Source organism: Helicoverpa zea, chromosome 7 (genome assembly GCF_022581195.2).
Source record: "Helicoverpa zea isolate HzStark_Cry1AcR chromosome 7, ilHelZeax1.1, whole genome shotgun sequence".
In the NCBI taxonomy this organism is placed as follows: domain Eukaryota; kingdom Metazoa; phylum Arthropoda; class Insecta; order Lepidoptera; family Noctuidae; genus Helicoverpa; species Helicoverpa zea.
In genome coordinates, this window is record NC_061458.1 from 6076608 (window position 1) to 6095217 (window position 18610).

An 18610-nucleotide genomic window follows, 5' to 3' on the forward strand; every position below is an offset into this window, starting at 1 on the left:
AGATATACTTATATGTGTGTTAAATTTTCATAGACAAAAGTTAGGTTAGGTATCTATTTTTTCTAACAGTGATTCTGTTATCTTTCTAATGCTTGGTATTTATAAACGATAGTAACCATGCATGATTAACGATGTTTTATGTATAACTAGCTTCCGCCAGCGGCTTCGCCCGCGTGGTGTGTTGATAAAAAGTAGCCTATGTGTTAATCCAGGTAATCACCTATCTACATACCAAATTTCAATCAAATCGGTCCAGCCTTTTGCGTGATTGAATAACAAACATACATCCATACATTATCACAAACTTTCACATTTATAATATAAGTAGGATTAAGAAATTCTAAGTCCTATCAGTACAGGTGTGTGTAAATTATGATAATCCTCAAGCTAGGTATTCTAGATATTGATAACGATACATAGGTATATGTCAATGTGGGATATTCTAGCTAGGCAGAAGTATTTTTTATTTGTACTAATTTCCATGAAACTACCAGAAAACTCGTAAACTCGGACAGAACCTAGGCAACTGCATTTAAAATCCATAGACCTAAACAACTCAATAAATTAACATTAATTTACTTAAGTAGGTATATCACAATATTCGTAAAGCATCAGCAGCATAAATAAAACTTAGTTGAAGACTGATAAATCGCACGACGAAGTGTAAAATCTTGTAATAAATTAATTATGATCTACTTACCTAATTAGCCATCAAACAAAATTGTGAGAGCATAGAGTGTACATACTTCGGCCAGGGTGCTTCGTTTTACGGGCCTGTTAAAGTCTTATTGTTGAACTTTGGAGCTCGTAATTCCCCAACGGCAATTAATGTCACTATAAAAGCGATTTTATAATGCGCTCTGTAGTAGGTGCGGCTATGAAACAAATCTGTGGTATTTAACGTGTGCTTACCTGCATTGTTAATTTGTCACTTCGGATAATGGTATCCAATTGAGGTCCTACCAACAAAAACTATGACCTAGGTATCTACGAAAATAATGTAGACGCCTGTCACTAAAGTTATAGCAAAACGTCAAAATGGAATTCTTCCATTTTATAACCGTAGGCGTTACAAATCAAGATTTCATTAGCAAAAATTATCTCAACACTTGTCGGGCATATTTTTATAATGTTTATTAATTTATCTATAAGCCTCAAGTATTTATTGTAAGTATTAGCTCCTCTGGACTCAAATATAACGTAGGCGTAATAATAGGTACGTATTTCGAAAATTCTATTTTTGTATCAACTATTTTTTGCTTTCTGGAAAAATAAATGTATTATCAAAAAAATATTTGACTTTCAATTAAATTTATTGCCATCGTATTGTTGCCAAGAATAATATTACAGAGATTTAAAACACATTGTATAAAATATAATAAATCACATTGACGTTGGCTCAGATCTAATCTTTTGCACACAAAACTTTGGCTATGAAATATCAGCAGAAGTTGTAGAAATAGCATTCAAAAAGAGCTTGTATTGAAAACATCGAATATAGACGACTTTGCGAATACTGAAGTTTTGAGCAAAACTTTACCAGATACTTCTTTATTCGTTTCAATATTTTAAAAATAAAGTTATAAGTTGATTTGTTATATAATGTATTCGTTGAGTACCCACATATCTCTTCTAGCATGAATTCTAAAAATAAAAGGCTCTGCAATATTGCCTATAGTTTCAAGTTGCTTTGTTCAAAAGGCAGCTTAAATTTAAGGCATTGGCCGGCAGACTTCTTGTCATGGCAGTGTTTTGTTGGTTCAGGAGACGGGTGGTGTCTCGGCGAACGGTCCACGGGAATTCGATATTGCCTCAAGTGAAGCGTTCTAGCAGCATTGTGCACTTTTATTCGCTATTGTCAGTGTGAGCGATGCCACTTCGTCGTGCTCGGATGATTGCGGTATCGTATTCTTTCTTTAGAAAACACTTAGACGTGAAAAGGATTGAAATTCTGATATTCTAACTTGAAAAGGATTTTCCATTCCTTAATGAAACAAATCAATGGCTAAAAGGATATTACATTAAGAGCATTGTGCTGTAAAATCGTCTACTCGAAGCTATCTTTGTTCCTAAAATGATTTTTGTAAATATAACATTAAAGCAACCGTCGAATATCAGGAATTCCAAATAGAAAATCGACAAATTTTATAAGAATCCCGTAATTCGTTATTAATTATTTCGTACCTTATTCATCTCTTATTTCGTTCCTACTTTTAGGCACTATGCACCTATATGAGGTAAAAATAAGAAGTGTTCAGTGGTTTAATGATTTATTTCAAAAAGTTTTGTTTTCTGGAAACTTTTCTCATCTTTATCATAGACCATCTGTAGATCTGTACTGATCAAATATGTGACAGACTTTTGACAGCCTTCACATCTGCATAAATTAGGTTAGGATGAATACAAATATAATAAAATTAATGTGAGATTAATTGCATTGTCAGCATGAGTCGTGTGGACGAAGCGCCTACCACCCATGTAACACCATCCTACTTTTGGGAATGTGTCACTTTTTCCAGCGATTGTCCATTCTTCTCAATCCATGATCCAAATTTATATTACTTTGGGGTCGTTATAGTCTGTTTGTACGCTGCGTTTTTGCTCATGATTCTTGCTGACTTGAAATTTTATTGGTCCGTCGATCATTTCCAACATCAAATAGATTATTACATAAATTTAGTAAGAAAGAAGGTGAGGCAAGTGCAGTTGGACCAGAGGAGATTGATGTCAACGCAGGAGAGGACAGAGAAACAGTTGAAGAGAAGCGAAGATTGCAAGCGTGTCGTGACGGGTATCAGAACAGCACTAACGATGGACGACCCCAGACAATTTACCGAGTTGACATCGTACTTCGCTGACACAAAACCTCCCAGCAAGAATACCTGGAATGTAAGTGTCATTAATTTTTCGCCTGGATAACACTGTTGCGTCCGGGCCGCTCTCCGCATACCTATACAAACTTATTTTCAACATCGGACGGCAAAATTCTGTCGCTTGTAGTTCCGTTATATTTTCAGCTTCTCGTGCAGATATTTGGATCGAAGGCGAGTCTCTGTTTGCAAAAGCAAATACCTTTTATATTTTATCTTTCTTGTCTTTTACACTACGTCGGATGTAAAACTCAGTTCGAGAGACAGTTGCCAGAGAAAGATAATACATTATCTGCAAAGTTATAGCTTGACGTTAGTAATTCTTGAAGAACTTATTTATTTTATGACTGAAAAATAAATTTCTAAGTACAATACACAACAAAACTATAAAATACCTTCTCAAACTACTAACTAGTTCACTACTCCATTTTATCAAATTCGAATTTGTGAATTTTCCGTTTCAAACGTCTGCACAATAAAGTTACGCAAGTGAGAACAAAATAAGTACCTAAAGAGTTTTATCTATGTTTCCTTGACTTCCAGCAAACTTATTTAAAGTTTCTTGTTGTTGAAATACTTGTACCTCTAAGTTGACTCATTCCAATACTTTGTGAACATAAATGTTTCTTCGTGAGTAAGTATTTGCGTCATAAAATTAGACTGGGTATGAAGCGTATAAAAAAAGATAATTTAATATTTTCTGCCAATATTACAGCCATAAATAATATATCAGTAGACGGTACATTTTATAAAAATACAGATAAGCGAAACGTAAAATATCGTAGCGGAGTGCGAGGTGTGAAAAATCGGTGCAGCCCGAGATTAAACTATCGCGTTCAAATGTAACTTGTTCTGCTGAAGTTAGAAATATGAAACGGGTATGTGAGCTTGAATAGAATTATTAAACTAGTCCTAGTTCAGGCTCGTATATACGTAAAGGATTTATAAGTACGAAGTGAATAAAAATAACTTTGAATATAAATCTGTTACTAAGATGTATTGTTTTAATAAAGATGGATCGCGACGCTCCTACAATAGAGAACGCTACATCACTAAAGATAACTAAAAAGAATGAGAAATATGATAATAGTACAGTAACTACCTATGTCTCTGTTTTTTTTAAGAAGATACAGCTATGACTATTAAGTATTTAGATTATTATGAAAATTAAAACGCACAACTAAAGCTGCATTAAATCTCAAAAAATTAAGAAATGATTTTTAGATCTATTTTGTGTGCTATTAAGGTAAATCTGATATGAAACTTAGGGATTATAATAATCAGCCAATAAACCTTAGATACCTACATTTATTTGAAGGGGTTGTGGGATATTTGCGTTTCCTGCATTTACTGTTGGAAGAAAAACTCAAATAACAACTAGGAAAAGGAAGCGCTTTATATCCATTTATTGGTAGCTAGTTTTGCGAGATAATATCCATTGAAAGTTTTATGTATAGGTAGGAAAGACGCCCAAATATTAAATACTTAGGGCCTTATCATACTAGCGGATTGCGAGCGTCTTCAAAGCGGAACGGACGCGCAACGAATACGTTACGGGCGCGCAACGAAGACGCTGCGCATGCGCAGCGAATTCATTGCGGACGCGCAACAAATTCGTCGCGAAAAGCAGTGTTTTTTTCGTTTGCAAAAAAACACAAAGTAGTCGCTCTCTTCCATTCGATTATTGTTTGAATCCATTTTGTTACTGAGTATATTGAACGTCGTTAATTTGCTACAAATACGCGACGAAAACGTTGCGAATTTGCCGTACGTCCGCGACTTCTTCGCTGAACAGCCGCAGCGTGTTCGCGTCGCATTCGCTACGCGCCCGCTCTGCTTTGAAGACGCTCGCAATCCGCTAGTATGATAAGGCCCTTTGCATTTCTTCTTATATTTAGAATGGCTTCAAATGGTTCTGGGTCGTCAGGGTGGAGATAAAATTAGGTCTCGAGAATTGACCTGACCTGATTGAGGCACTTATTTTTTTAAAATAAACATATGACCTAAGTATAATGTTTAAGTGGGATCGAATGTTAACACTAGGTATTATTATTGTTTCAGGCAACACGGCGGTGCCCGCAGACCGAAATAAGCGACTGGTGCTTATAAAGGCGTTATGTGGGAAGTAAAACAAATTGTGCGTCACCACGAATTGGCTCTGGTTTAAAGTTAAGCAATTACGAAGAAGCAAGCTGTGAGATTGCATCAGGCGAACTTCTTGTTTTCCCTACTGAAAACTATCTTCATTACGCTGGATCTGTGTATCTGCTATCTAAATCGTACACAAACATTGTTTTGCAACCACATTCACGTTGCACATACCCTGTTTCCCGAACTAGATTTGGTCGTATATGGCTAAACAGTTGGCTCAGCTCCAATCGCTTCCTTAACCGTTTTAAAATTATTTATTCGCAGAAAGTAAAATAAATAAAACCAAAACATAGTTGTTTTTGTATTTAATTCACACAAACACACGCACTGTCATACATCTCTAATAAATAGTTACCCTAACTAACCTATTTGTTAATTTTATACAAAGCTTTGGTTTAACATACCAGTTTCATAATACAGTTACTAAGATTCTCTTAATACAAACATCTAAGATCTTAAATACAAACATATACTACAATGTTACACTACAGTAAGTTTGGTGTTATTCGGTGGCCTTAATGTCGGCAAAGAACAATGAACAATAATCGTTAAAACGAAAACTTAACATAAAATTAACAAACACAGCCATGATCAATAAATTAACAATAATATCACAATTCAAACTTAACAACAATTCAACGCTTACAACTATGTAACATTAACAATATTAATTGTTCAACAAAATTATACCAAATGGTAAAAACAATAGGTGCGTAATGACAATTTTATCCCCAGTTATGTCCTTTATTCTCAATCACTTTTGGAGCTATTGGTTGATAGGTTTAAATTTCATTATAAGCTTAACAATGCAATTTACATCGCTGCTGGGTAACTAGACGCTCAAATTAACAATATTGTGTGTGCAGGTAATGATGCTTTTACCATAACAAAACGTTATCGAGGGGACAAAACGGTCATCAGGCTAGTAACACTAACACATAGAAAATGGACCATGATTATAGCATTTATTGAAACATATTACAATTCGTGATATTGAAGTCTTAATTAATATTATTAATGTAATAATACTTAGACATTCAATAGAAAATGTAGATGCTCATAAATAGCCACAATGCATGGTCAAAATGCATCTAAATAGGATTATGACGACGGTCAAAACCCTATTTGGAGGCAAAGAACACATATGAAACAATTTCAGGCACATAAGGTTATTAAGGCACGGCGTGATTGTTTCAAGAAATATAAAACAAAACTTAACAAAATGAAGAAACTGAAGAAAACTGTCGGAAAGGAAATTAAAATTTTCGTTAAGGAATTTAAAAAATGAGAAAGGCTGAATATTTCAAAAGGACAACGTATGAATTAATATCAGAATTTTGGGTTGAAGGAAAATTTAAGAACAAAACAAAAACTTAAATTTTATTTAACAGTCAAATCAACAATTTGGGTGGATAACGTAACCTAGCCATAAACAAAAACTCAACAAACTATATTACAAGAATGGATAACAGTGTGTCTGAATTAGGATAACCATACTGAGAGTATAGAAAGTATTCACTGTATTAGATACTGAAGTGAACAGTACTATGTGAATCTGTATTTTTTTTAATAATGGGAAAAGTATTTTTTGTTCAAACGTACTAAGCTTTTAAATTACATAGAAGTACAAATTGGTATTTCACAAGTATGTCAAGAAAATTAAAACAATACACGAAATCATGTGTTTGAGTTGGCAGCTAGCAACAAAACAAAAACTTAACTTGAATTCAACAGTCAAATCAACGAGGCAGTAACTTCAGGCATAAACAAAACTTAATAAAAACAATAGATGAGGTGATGAAGGAAGTTATTGAATTGTTAACATAAAAGGAAAGTTTATGAGGGAGGATTTCGTCTTATGAGTGCGAGTAAGGCGTGTTGAAAGATAAAAGGGAAGGGAACTTACAAGGAATTTGCAAACAGTACTTTTGGTTCTGTTTTATGAATCTACGAGGCTTGAAAATCAAAACAAAACAATTGAAAACAGTGAAATCAACTACTTAGTCAAACGATTAAACAAAAACTTAACAATGCTGTAACAACTTCGGTGGTAGATGAAATAAACGCTGAAAATACTCCAGGCTCTTATTGAAAGAATACTAATTGGTCTATTTCGTGAGTTACCGAATTGTGGATTTCTATTTTAGTATTTTATTAAAACAAAACAAAATACTCTAATCGCTTGAGTTCAAAATTTTGTTTTGTTTTATTTAATCAGAAATATCTAAGAGCGCGTTTGGACAATTGTGATTTCAAAGGATTTGAAACTGAAATGAACAAGATAATAATACAGCACAAAGATAAACTTAAACCAAAATAACAGTCAAATCAACGGTTAAGAAGCATCTAGTATCAAATAACAAAAAACTTGAACGGTTTTGGTGAACGAATGAAAAATTAGGTGTTAATGCGACTTTATCAAAACTGAAAATGATACTGATCAACAAAAACTAAAGGTAACTTTAAATCAACAAATTCAAAACGAGAAGTTCCGGAGGTGTTAACAAAAAAAAAACAACAAATTAACGGCCAACTCGGAGCAAACTTGAACAGCAACAAAACATGTAACGGTTTGTGAGTACGTTTCAACAAAACAAAAAAAAACATAATGATTGATTAACTTTTGGTGTTAACGAAAGTGGTTTGGACTTTCTATTGAAAAACAAAAAATCAACAGATTTTGAAACATAAACTTAACTTGACATACTGAAATAAGGTACGTTAACAAATGATTACGCTCCCAGTCCAGCTGGTTTCCGTAAATTAAAACAAAAATTCAACAATTTTAACAAAAACATTGAACACAAGTTCTTGGTGTGCGATACCATTGTGTTATGATTGGTTAACGAAAGGTAACTTTAGAACTTTTGTAAGACCTAATTATCTGAGTTAGCCTAGATAAAATACAGTAGTTTAATGTTAATTACCAAGTATGTACACACATGTTGCAATTATAACTGAAAATAACAGCTGCATGTACTGTACATCGCAAATACTGAATTTTAATCTGGAGCCAAAATTAACAGAAAACAACTACTTTAGTAAAATACAACAGATGTAACAATAGCAAAAACATGTCCAAAACATGAACAATTGGAACTGGTGCAAACAAAACATGAAACGTAACTAAGTTTTGACAACAACACCGATCATTAAGGCACTTTTAGTTCAAATTATGAACTACGATGCTCTTAAAATTTGATCCAAGTACTTATCTAAAACCTATTTTTAACTAACATAGTGAATAAGGCTTCATTGGAGGTTAAACTAAATGAAATTTTATGTACATTAATTAAGGTTTTACCATAGAGGTATTAACTTAATTCCCTAAGTCACACGAAAATCTTAAGTTCTAAGTACGCCTATCCTATCTTTGGGGAGTCTAGAAATGATGGTTTGCATTCACCTCAAGTGGTCTCCTTTGGTTTGTTTGCTTTGATTTCCATCGTTGATACTGCTGGGTGGTAAGCTGTCAGGCTGTTGAGTTGCCATAGTGATCATTGGTACTGTTCACTGGTAACCTGTCAGGCTATTAAGTTCCCATAATTATCCAGCTTTGTTAATATTGGAATTTGGTAATGTTGATAATTTGAAACTTTTCCTTCCTCATTCTGTTTACACATTACTCTGTGTTCTCATTATCTGTAACAATAAAATAAAAAAAACGTTAGTAAAGCCACTTCATAATTTCTGTTTAAAACTCTGAACTGAATTCTGTTTAAAACTGTTATTTTAAAACCTGCAATTAAAATACACGTCACCGAACTTAATTTTTAAAAGTTAAAGAGAAGTAACTTACTTTAAATATCCGTAGGACAAGTCTCGGCTTCAGTCGTGAAGATTTTCTCATTGTTCACAATTTTATAGTTTACTTAATAGTAAATTAGCACAAGTTATTTTTGAACTCTTAATTCAAACTGAAGTTAGTAAAGAAATCTGGCACCACCGGGGGCGCAGTGGTGCGGTCCCCCGGAGCTGTGCACTGTAGCGCTTACTGTTTGAGTTTGATGCTACGACCAGGATTCTGTCCCTTTTATTTGATTCCCGAAATCCCTCCCCATTTGACCGTGGGAGCGCGCGCGCACGTGGACTCCTTGCGTAAGCGCACACAATGGTTCCCTGTTCTTTGTACGCTTTGATTTCGTCCCCTCGAACGTCTTACCTTCTATCTGTTACCTGTACTTTAGGGGAGAAACCCTGCTCGGTGGGAACTTGTGTAATCGTAACTGAAATTGAATTATTGTAGACGATAATCACACGATTTTATAAGAGGGTTGGCTTCTACTTTCACACGGTACAGAGTATTGTTATGCAAATAGTTCTAGAATTATCGGATCGTAATACAGAATTTGCCGTTGACTATAAGTATACTTAACATAGACTAATTAAGGTAACAGTAATTACCATACATATAATGCCATCCTGTTGATGCAGGCAGCGCACTTGCAATATTCAGAGCTAATCGACAAAGTTCAGGTCTCGCATAACATGTTTAGGTAATACCTACAAGTGATGTGCAACGCTGCTTTAGCAATATTGCTCAAATCGTGATACATAATCCTCGTAGCTTTTACCGTATTATCAAACCTTTAAACAAGATAAAAAACTGTATTTTGCGGCAAGTAAATGTCCGTTATTGCAGTTAAACTTTGTAAACTTTCTACTTAGCAAAAATAATTGTAATCCAAAAAATAATTTGTAACACACTTTACAAGTTTAGTTAAAATACAAACTTCCTTGAGAAGTATCCAAAAATAGCATTTCGCCAACTGCAACTCTGCAACAATTCTGCTGCATTTTGAAACTACTTACATCGTATTGTGAATTTTATCACAGATTACAGTAGGTGTACCTTCTACGGTTAACATGGTATTAAACATTTTGCTACAAAGTTCGTCAAGTAGTTTTGGTTGAAAACAGTATAGCGATTTTACCACAGTTTACCAACATCGAACTCAAAGCTCAATTACTCGAATTCGGAGCCAGTCTGTACATAATAATTAAGAGCAAGTGAAAGCCTACAAAAATCTAATAGGGTGTAAACAAGAGAGGAGAAACTTTAGACTGCGTACGCGACTCAGTACTTGTTAGTCATTAATTTGCAGGCTGGCACAAAGCTTAACGGGCCTCGCTCCACGATTGACTCGCCCCAAGTGTTTTGCTGCCGAACAAAAGATCTTTTCAGCGATACCGGAGAACGTGCTTTGCTTAATATAATGAGGCCTTTATTTTATTAAGGTAAAAGAGGGTGGGTAATGCAATGATTCTTTGACTTTAAGTTGTCCAGACCAACTTAAAAATACTTGGCTTTTTGCACAGAAATAACAGCGGTACGCTTACTTGTTCAACTTTTAGGCATAGAACTTTTCTCTTAAAGAAAAATAGTGAAGAAAAGAGATTCAGTATTTGTATCAAGGTTTTCATTTAGACCGTGATGTAATTAATTTGGGTGTCAGTGTAAGACTTTAATCTGGATCAATTAATCAGACTCGGACGCTAGACTTAGAAAAAGTCCGCACTAACTGGATGAGACTGTACTGAAAAGATATCATAGAAAGTGTTTGGGATAGACACTTTAAAGATCTTTTATTTTATTTCACCACGACTTAAGGTGCTTGAAGTTTGTAAGTTAATCGTCTTGACTGGCTTAAAAGAATGATCCTATCTTCAGCGCGGGCGATAATTTATTAGAGGTAATTGTTGCCCACAGTAATGGTCTCTATTTCGCAATACTGTGTTTAAAGCAAAGGATACATCCTTTCGCTGGTTGAACATGTATCTCGACGTGCAAGTTCCGTTTAACTTCATTTCTATTAAAGGCGGATGGGATACAAATCGATATCCTTGCGGAAGCGACCAGGTGCATGTTATCCACCCACAATACCGTCCGCTTTCTCACGCTTGCACAAATACAAACACTACTGCACTACTGTAACGCGTGTTACATGCCAAAATATCGGATATTCCGATTGTAGCACAAATTCTGTGCTACGATTATGCGTCAGATTTGAACAATTTCGGTATAAAATCCTCGGTGAATGTTTCTGATATCTAATTTAAGCCGCGTTCGCAACAAGCGAGTTATGGACACTCCACGTGTCCTATCAGTTCTGTGCCTACTGAACTTGCAAATTACTAGAAAATGGAGGTGGTTCTCTATTTGACACTTACATTTACTAATTTTATGTAAGGTTAATTGAGATGACTCATGTGAGTATGTTTGATGAAAGTCACTTCTTAAAACTCGTCTCTGTCTCTCAAAGAAGACAAGTTCCAAAATGATAAAATTAATAATTCAATACTTGCATCGCTGCTACGTACTATACAAACAACGAACACTTATGAATCTGAGCATTTAATTTTAATGTTCTTTCACCAACCCGACATCGATGTTAAATAATGAGTGTTAAGCTTTTTATCAAACGACGCAGGTTGAAAAGCTCCATTATGAAATATCATTGCAATGGGTACGGTTGTTATAATTATTGTACGTGGCTGTGAAAGAAAACATTTTTGTGGATTTCCTATAAAATTCATATAAAAACTTGAAGTTCCACATTATCAACCATAATAATTTATATTCTTGAAGAGCACACAATTTACTAGGTAACCAACGAGTATTGAGGCCATAGGCAAAATCTATATCACCAGAAATTACAACTTTTTCATAAAAGTGATCGTGAAAATGTGACGCAGTATAAATTTTCCCTTATTTGTCTGCGGGCGGGCATGTCCCTCTTCCCCGAACCAATCGAACTGTGGCTATGCACTCGGTTTATGCTGCGCCGTCTATTTGCAATGTTTCCACAGGGAATTATTTTCCTAGTATTCCGCTCGGATGTCTCCTACATAGGACCGTTATACATTATACAATACTTTCACCTTTTGGACAGTTAATAAATATACAGAAGCTTAATATAGAAAGAGGGAAAGGACTTGGTAATACTTAATTTTCTGCTATGTCCACCTTGGGAGTCGTTTAAGTAACTTTAGAAACGTTTTTTTATGTTAAAGGAGTTTTTAAAAGTGTAAGAAGACTAATTTTACGTGGACATTTAATTTTAAATTAAATAGCGTGTTGGAAATTATACCTTTCTAACATGTTGAGGATTTGGTTTTCCGATTCGTGATCTTGATGGACTTCACTATGGAGTCCAATTCGATTTGTTCAGTAAAATGGGGGTCTCCATTTTCAAGTTAGTATGAAGCCAATCAACTCTGCTCACACAAGTATTCTACAACTCTACCCTCTTGTCCTTACGAACAAGGCAGCGGAACATACCTACCAATTTATTGAAGAAATAACAAAAGGAGTGGCCTTTGTCCAACGGTTGCATACGTTTGAGCTATAAATGCATGCGCATGTAAGGTCTGGTTACATCAAGACTCGGGCGATTCAGACGTCCCACCCGGGGGAAATGCACGTGTGCTACAAAGACAATGAGATCCAACTCGGGCTCAATTTGTAATACCTTCGTGCATTTATTATTTCTCTTGTTTACCATCTTTTGTGTACGTGATTTTGTTTTGCTAATACTGTATACTGAACTCGGCAAAGTTCCGTATCTATTTGAGAGGTAATTCACATCGTGTGGATGTTGCAAAGTATTTTATTGTCGTGTCGTGTTCTATATTTTTATTTTGGGCATGTTTGCCAGTGTGTATATTTTAGCAAGCTCGTTTTCACTTATAATATTGCAGCCAATATCCGATTCGAGCAGATTTTCAAATTGGGAGTTCTCGTAAATACGGATTTGGATCCCAGGAACTATATCTAACCTACATATATCTGTCTATGTATTTTATAATACGGGTCAGGCTTTCTGCACCAGGCTACCCAAAACCACTGTCATATATTTCTGTTATAACCTGGCCGACGGTTTAATTATCACCCATCCATTGGCTAACCGCAGAAAACGCAGCTTAACCACGCGGGTTGATTGTTCCCCGGAGTAATATTAGTATTGTAGTGCATTTTTTTAATAATCATTCGTGTTTGAAGTACTTACCTAAAATTAATATTGTTACATAATTAAGTACACAGTATAGTTCGGCCATTCAGAGAATGCGTTCCTGACACGTCGCGATTGAACTGACGACGTAACTACATTCATTGATTATTGATATAATAATGTTGTTTTAATGCTCCTCAATTGTTAAAACGGTAAACAACCAGCAAAAATATTTTTATCGTAACTGCAACGCCATTGCAAAGTTACGTCGTCAGTTCAATCGCGACGTGTCAGGAACGCATTCTCTGAATGGCCGAACTATAGTAATAGTCAGCTTTAATCCACTCTTAGCAGTCATTAATATTAAAGACTTTGGTAGTTAAAATTACTTCCGAAACTTGTTCGTTATTATTAATCGTAATAGCGTCTTAGAATACATTAACGGGTAATTAACAATTGTGCCTTAGGTTAATGTCACTGCAATTAATAGGATTATTAGGAAAGCTATTAATTGTGTTACTCATAAACGTAGAATGTTACCAATACAATAATGTACATTGCACTGTATTTTACAGGATAAGTACTTATAGGACATTGTCATCTTCGATCCTAAAAAGAATAAGGCGTTTGTCCCCTTATCGGGAGCGATCGCCTTATTCATAATTTCCAGAATTAAATCAGTGAGGGAGGTAGACCGAGCATTACATACAGAACTTATTCAGTGCGCATCCTGTCCTTATTGATACAATTCAAATAAACCCGATGAGGAAGCACCTTTACGTAAGTTTGGCGTAATTAGTAACAACGTTGACAGAAACAATCGAGCCGGAAAAATCGATGTTGATATTTCAGTATGCTGGTCATATGTATTTAACAGATACAGCAAAGGTAGACGAACTATGTCGCTTATTCTTCATTTGAGGATACCTACTAACTAAAGAATTTCCGTAGGAAAGTTCGTAGGTGACAAAAAGAAAACAATTTCCTTTAGTTAAGTAAAATTCAAAAGTTATATTCCTATGTATCTCTGACTTAAATATTAAAGTAGATTTATATTGTACAAATTGTATGGCGTAGCGTGCATAATAAATAAAATGCGTCGTCTAACACATTCTCATATTTTATTGTGCGCTCGCAAATTATAAACGTTTTGTCGCTCGAATAGAATAGTTTTACATTTGAGAAAAATATTTTAAAGTTTATCTTAAATGTTTATTACGTATAGTAGGTACAGCTTACTTAGTTTTAACAAAATATAAGAATATTGTAACACCACCAATTCACAAAAAATCATATACCTGCCTAATTCTCATGAAAGTAATATTAAGATCCTGAAAAAAAAACGTTTATAACTAGGACAGCTATTTTTATGTTCCTACACTACTTACCCTACTTACACAGGTAATAAATACAAGAAAAGTGTGACATTCCATACTTTGTTACCTTTTCATTTTTCAAATTGCCCAACGTGTTCAAGATCATGGTATTATATAATATTTCACGATCGTATATCTTACAAAGTTTTATGTAGGAGATTGGTAGGATTTATCTAAGACGGGGACACGGGAAGTTCGGGAATGGTGGCAGCCGATTATCATAACCCGCTTCACTGCCAAATCCCTTCCGAAAACAGATCCCGGTGTATGGCGGGAATAATAAAACTCTAAATTGATTAATGTGAATCTTTTTTAGAGGTGCTGTTTTATTTATATTCCAAGAGTTTTTTTTTCAGGCATTATACAACAGAAATCCATGAGCACCTATAGGTACTTCGTTCAGCGAGATTTCTCTGGCAATATGCTTAACAAAGCGAAGTTGCCTTGATTGAATACGTAACTTTAGGTGCTGAAGCGAACCCGTGCAAGCAGCGTGGCGCACTTCCCAATGAGTTTTGTTTAATACATCTCCTCACAAGGCGGAGCGCCTCTCCTCAATTATTTACGCACACACTCGTTTTCTGGCCCCCGTTCTTTTCATGTGGGACAAAAGCGGATTCAGGTCGTGGCAACAACGGAAAGATTGCAAAGGACATACCTATGTAGAGTATAGGTAAGCAAGGATGTGAGGTGAGCTTTAAGCTTTTAATATTAAGCACCCAGAACGCGGCCGGGCCAACTTTATTACGCGATACCGTCACATGCAAACGACTAAATACGCGTATAACATTATTATGACACGGTGAATACGCTGGGCTAGCAGTGTTCTATTTTACTAGTAGTTTTTGTTCCAAACCCAAGAAAGTGTTACGGAAACAAAATAATTGGCTAATACTCTTGTGCGTAGGTAAACTAACCGAAAAGTAAATTTCGTAAAGCTCGAGAGCATGTAGAATTTGAAGAAAGCAGTTATTCACCAAGATCCTTTGAATCCTAATTTTAAAAACAAAAGTAAGTAGACGGTATTGTTGCTTCATAAAAAAGTATTTTCTATGAGCTACTGGCAATTTTATTACACATATCACAATTTCTGTGACAAAGTAAGTAGAATAAGCTTTCCAATATAATCAAAAACATCAATAGGAGGTCTAAATAAAACGTTTTTAAATAGAGTTACATTGTGACAATACAAAGATGAAAGATAACAATGGCACACAGTTTTTGCAGGTGTGGCAGCTGTACGAAGCCAAAATCCATAACATTACCAAAGCCAAGATTTTCACAACAAAAGTAACAATTGATTGACATGATTTGATGGACTGCTCAAGACTTTACAAGGAACTCATTTTACCGTCAATGCGAGATCCAATAAACGGGTTTCTTTTATCACCGTACTCCCATGTAAAACTGTTTATGTGGATAAAAAAACTCGTTCTACGTTGTAGTCCCCCTGTTTGATATAGCACTGCGGAATAACCCCAGAGTCCTTTTCAAATTCGCCCTTATTCTGGGCGCTCGATTGAACGTAGGTTTTTTATAGCGCGGATACAGTAATCTAGTTCAGGTGTGCTCTCGAAAACTCCTCTCGGATCTGAGGTCGCATACGTTTCCCGATTTTATTGCATATTGAGACGTACTATTCCTCAGAAATCTCCCCATAGCCCCGTATTATATAGAGGTCGTTCGCCGTTAAACTATTTGATACGAAATTTTGGGACACCTTATCCATTATCGTGGAGAATAACTTCGAAATGTTTTATAAGACCGATATGTCTTAACAAAAAATTTTAAGAGTCTTTCTCTGTTTTTTTGGTGATTAACAATCCTATCAAAGCACCAGTCGAGCTGTGTATCAATGATTTTTACAACTTCATACGTTTTATAACTTCATAGTTTGACAATGTCCATAACATACCTACCTACCATTAATACGGAAATACAAATTCAATTTTCTTGCTGAAAGCACTTGGAATTATAATAATAAAATTTATACCAATTTCAGTTTCATTTCTCATGGCACAATTAAAACATAAATCTGCAGCGACAAAGCCAAAGTGCAGCTAAATGTTTTCATTAGTTTCTCTCGTACTTTTGAATCTACTTTACAGATGGTCGGTCCCGGTCCCCTAACGAAGGAGTTCGTACTGATATCGTGGGAAAGCACAGCGAAGGTGCAAGGTGTATCTAAAATTTGCTTTTTATTCAACCAGCTGGCAACGATTCGAATAAAATTGCACGATTTCGGCGCTGCATTTTAAGCAAAAACTATTCTTATTCTCCGCTTACAACGTGCTCTACTGATAAATCACCTGTAGGTAGGTAGTGGTATTCTAATGTTTCGTTTTTTTTTTAATCAAAGAAGGACAATTCTGTTTTATGCATACTTAATTATTGTTCCCATGCTGTAGTATTTAAAGCGCCAGCGACTTTTTTTCTTTGTTGCTTAACTAGGCATTTTAAATTTTAATTTCCCATCGATAAACAGATCAAGTTCAAAACCTACATACATAATTAATGACCTATTGTATTTAAAGTCACCGAGGTCAATTTTTTTAAACTATTTTACAGCTATTTTTAAATTCTAACATAAGAATTTCGATCTTATATTACCATAGTAAATAAATGTCTGTAGTAGGTGTTCAGTATTGAAATCGAATTCGTCGTCATCTCGAGATCGTTATTGTAAAAGCATTATCTGGGATCGAGAGTTCGGGACCGGAATATAAATGTTGGGGATCGCGACGGACGTTTAGAGCAATATGTCAGTTGGGATCGGTCGAGGTGTCTGTCATTCGGTCCTTCGCTGCAACTACTTTCCAGAGTACGTCTGCAGGATGATTGACAGTCCTCCTGATACCCACGTCATAGCGATCCCTTGAGGTAAAGTGTGACGAATGCCCTGTTACTTGAATTAGATACTGATAGTGTCATTACTTGCAAACCGAGAGCCGTTAACGGGGACAGATTTGTATCAACACAAAAAAGGATTCACCCACGATTGATACAATCGAGACGTTCTACGATTAGATATATTTCATAGAAAGTGGATTGTGGATTCTATGAAATATGCTTGCAAAAATAATAATAATTACCTAAATTGTAGCTTTATTGTCATTGGATTAAAAAATAAAAGTGTTAATCAAATGTCAATGCAGTGTAGTGCAGTCGCGTGCCGCCCGCATACCCACAGTACCTATTGTTATTGCCGACATCATCGTTCTATCGCCAAAGGATTCACACGTTTTTTTATTCATAGACTATCGATCCCGAGTTGACACTTCTGCGAAGGATTATAATATTCCACTAACACATTCCTAGTCAGGAATACAATTTTTGCCTAGCACTTGACCATAATTAAGTAAGTATTCTAATCTTATATACAGCTACTAATACTTAAGTACATATTAAATTGACTTAATTAGACAACGCACATACCAAAAATTTGACTTCGTTAAAAAAGTGTCAGTTTTTTCTTGAGCATCAAGTGCATTCCCGAAAAAAAGCACTTCTAATCAGTCTCCAAGATATTCTAGCTTTGCTTCCTAGAGGTGGACTTAACCCTTTACTTCAGCTCTGAGCCTGTTATTGAATCGACACGTATCACGTTAGGTTTCAGGCGCCTCGCTACCGTGTTACAGCTTGCTACGTGGTGGTACACAGCTTTGATTTTAGGAAGTGTAGTCGGGCCGCGATATAGGATGACGTCACCAACCGACATGTGCCATCGCATGTCACATGCGGGCGTCGCGCGTGCCAAACCACTTACGTTAATCGTTTCCCAACATAATTGCTCCCCTATCACTTTATAATATGTGAATATTTTGAAACTCACGCGACTGTGGGATGAAAGTTCGCGACTTGAGATCAAGACTTTGTTCAATTAAACAATTAGCGCAATGTGGAACTCACGGAATTAATAATTAGAGTTATTTTGCAAAACTCCTTTATTAGAAATGTTTCTCTACGTTAACGAACTCACACGATGTCTGATTATTATCTGTTCCAATAAATAAGTTATCTGTACCTACATAAGTACATATAGGTAGGTATGGTATGTCTGGCTAGGGTAACCGTTTTATTTAACCTTGTACAGTTTGAATACCATGGAACGAAAACTCGATTAACATTTATCTTGTAGTAACGGCGACGGTTAAGAAAAAAGATAGGTAACCGCTACACAAACGCAAAAGACATTGTGATCACCCCAACCCTTCGCACGTTAAAATATACGGAAAGTCCTTTGGTACGCCTCGATATCTGC

At 35.5% G+C, this 18610-nt stretch overlaps 1 protein-coding gene and 2 long non-coding RNA genes across 3 annotated transcripts; 1 reads left to right on the top strand and 2 right to left on the bottom strand.

Moving 5' to 3' along the window:
- Window positions 1-2257: 2257 nt before the first annotated feature.
- LOC124631951 lies at window positions 2258-3401 on the bottom strand. Its single transcript, XR_006984562.1, has 3 exons — window positions 3266-3401; window positions 2951-3162; window positions 2258-2882 (listed from the first exon to the last, which is right to left on the bottom strand). It is a non-coding gene; the product is annotated as an uncharacterized LOC124631951 (long non-coding RNA).
- On the top strand, window positions 2446-5313 carry LOC124631949. Its single transcript, XM_047166595.1, has 2 exons — window positions 2446-2889; window positions 4932-5313. Exons 1-2 carry the CDS (start codon window positions 2446-2448, stop codon window positions 4977-4979), a joined length of 492 nt encoding a protein of 163 aa, XP_047022551.1. The 3' UTR covers window positions 4980-5313.
- LOC124631950 lies at window positions 5312-9413 on the bottom strand. The gene is made up of 2 exons (XR_006984561.1): window positions 8821-9413; window positions 5312-8663 (listed from the first exon to the last, which is right to left on the bottom strand). It is a non-coding gene; the product is annotated as an uncharacterized LOC124631950 (long non-coding RNA).
- Between the last annotated feature and the right edge of the window lie 9197 nt (window positions 9414-18610).

Excerpts from the sequence above, each read along its gene's own strand:
- LOC124631949 (XM_047166595.1), top strand. The coding sequence starts at position 2,446 with ATGAGTCGTGTGGACGAAGCGCCTACCACCCATGTAACACCATCCTAC. Across the intron at positions 2,890-4,931 it reads CCAGCAAGAATACCTGGAAT|GCAACACGGCGGTGCCCGCA; the intron begins GTAAGTGTCATT and ends TTATTGTTTCAG.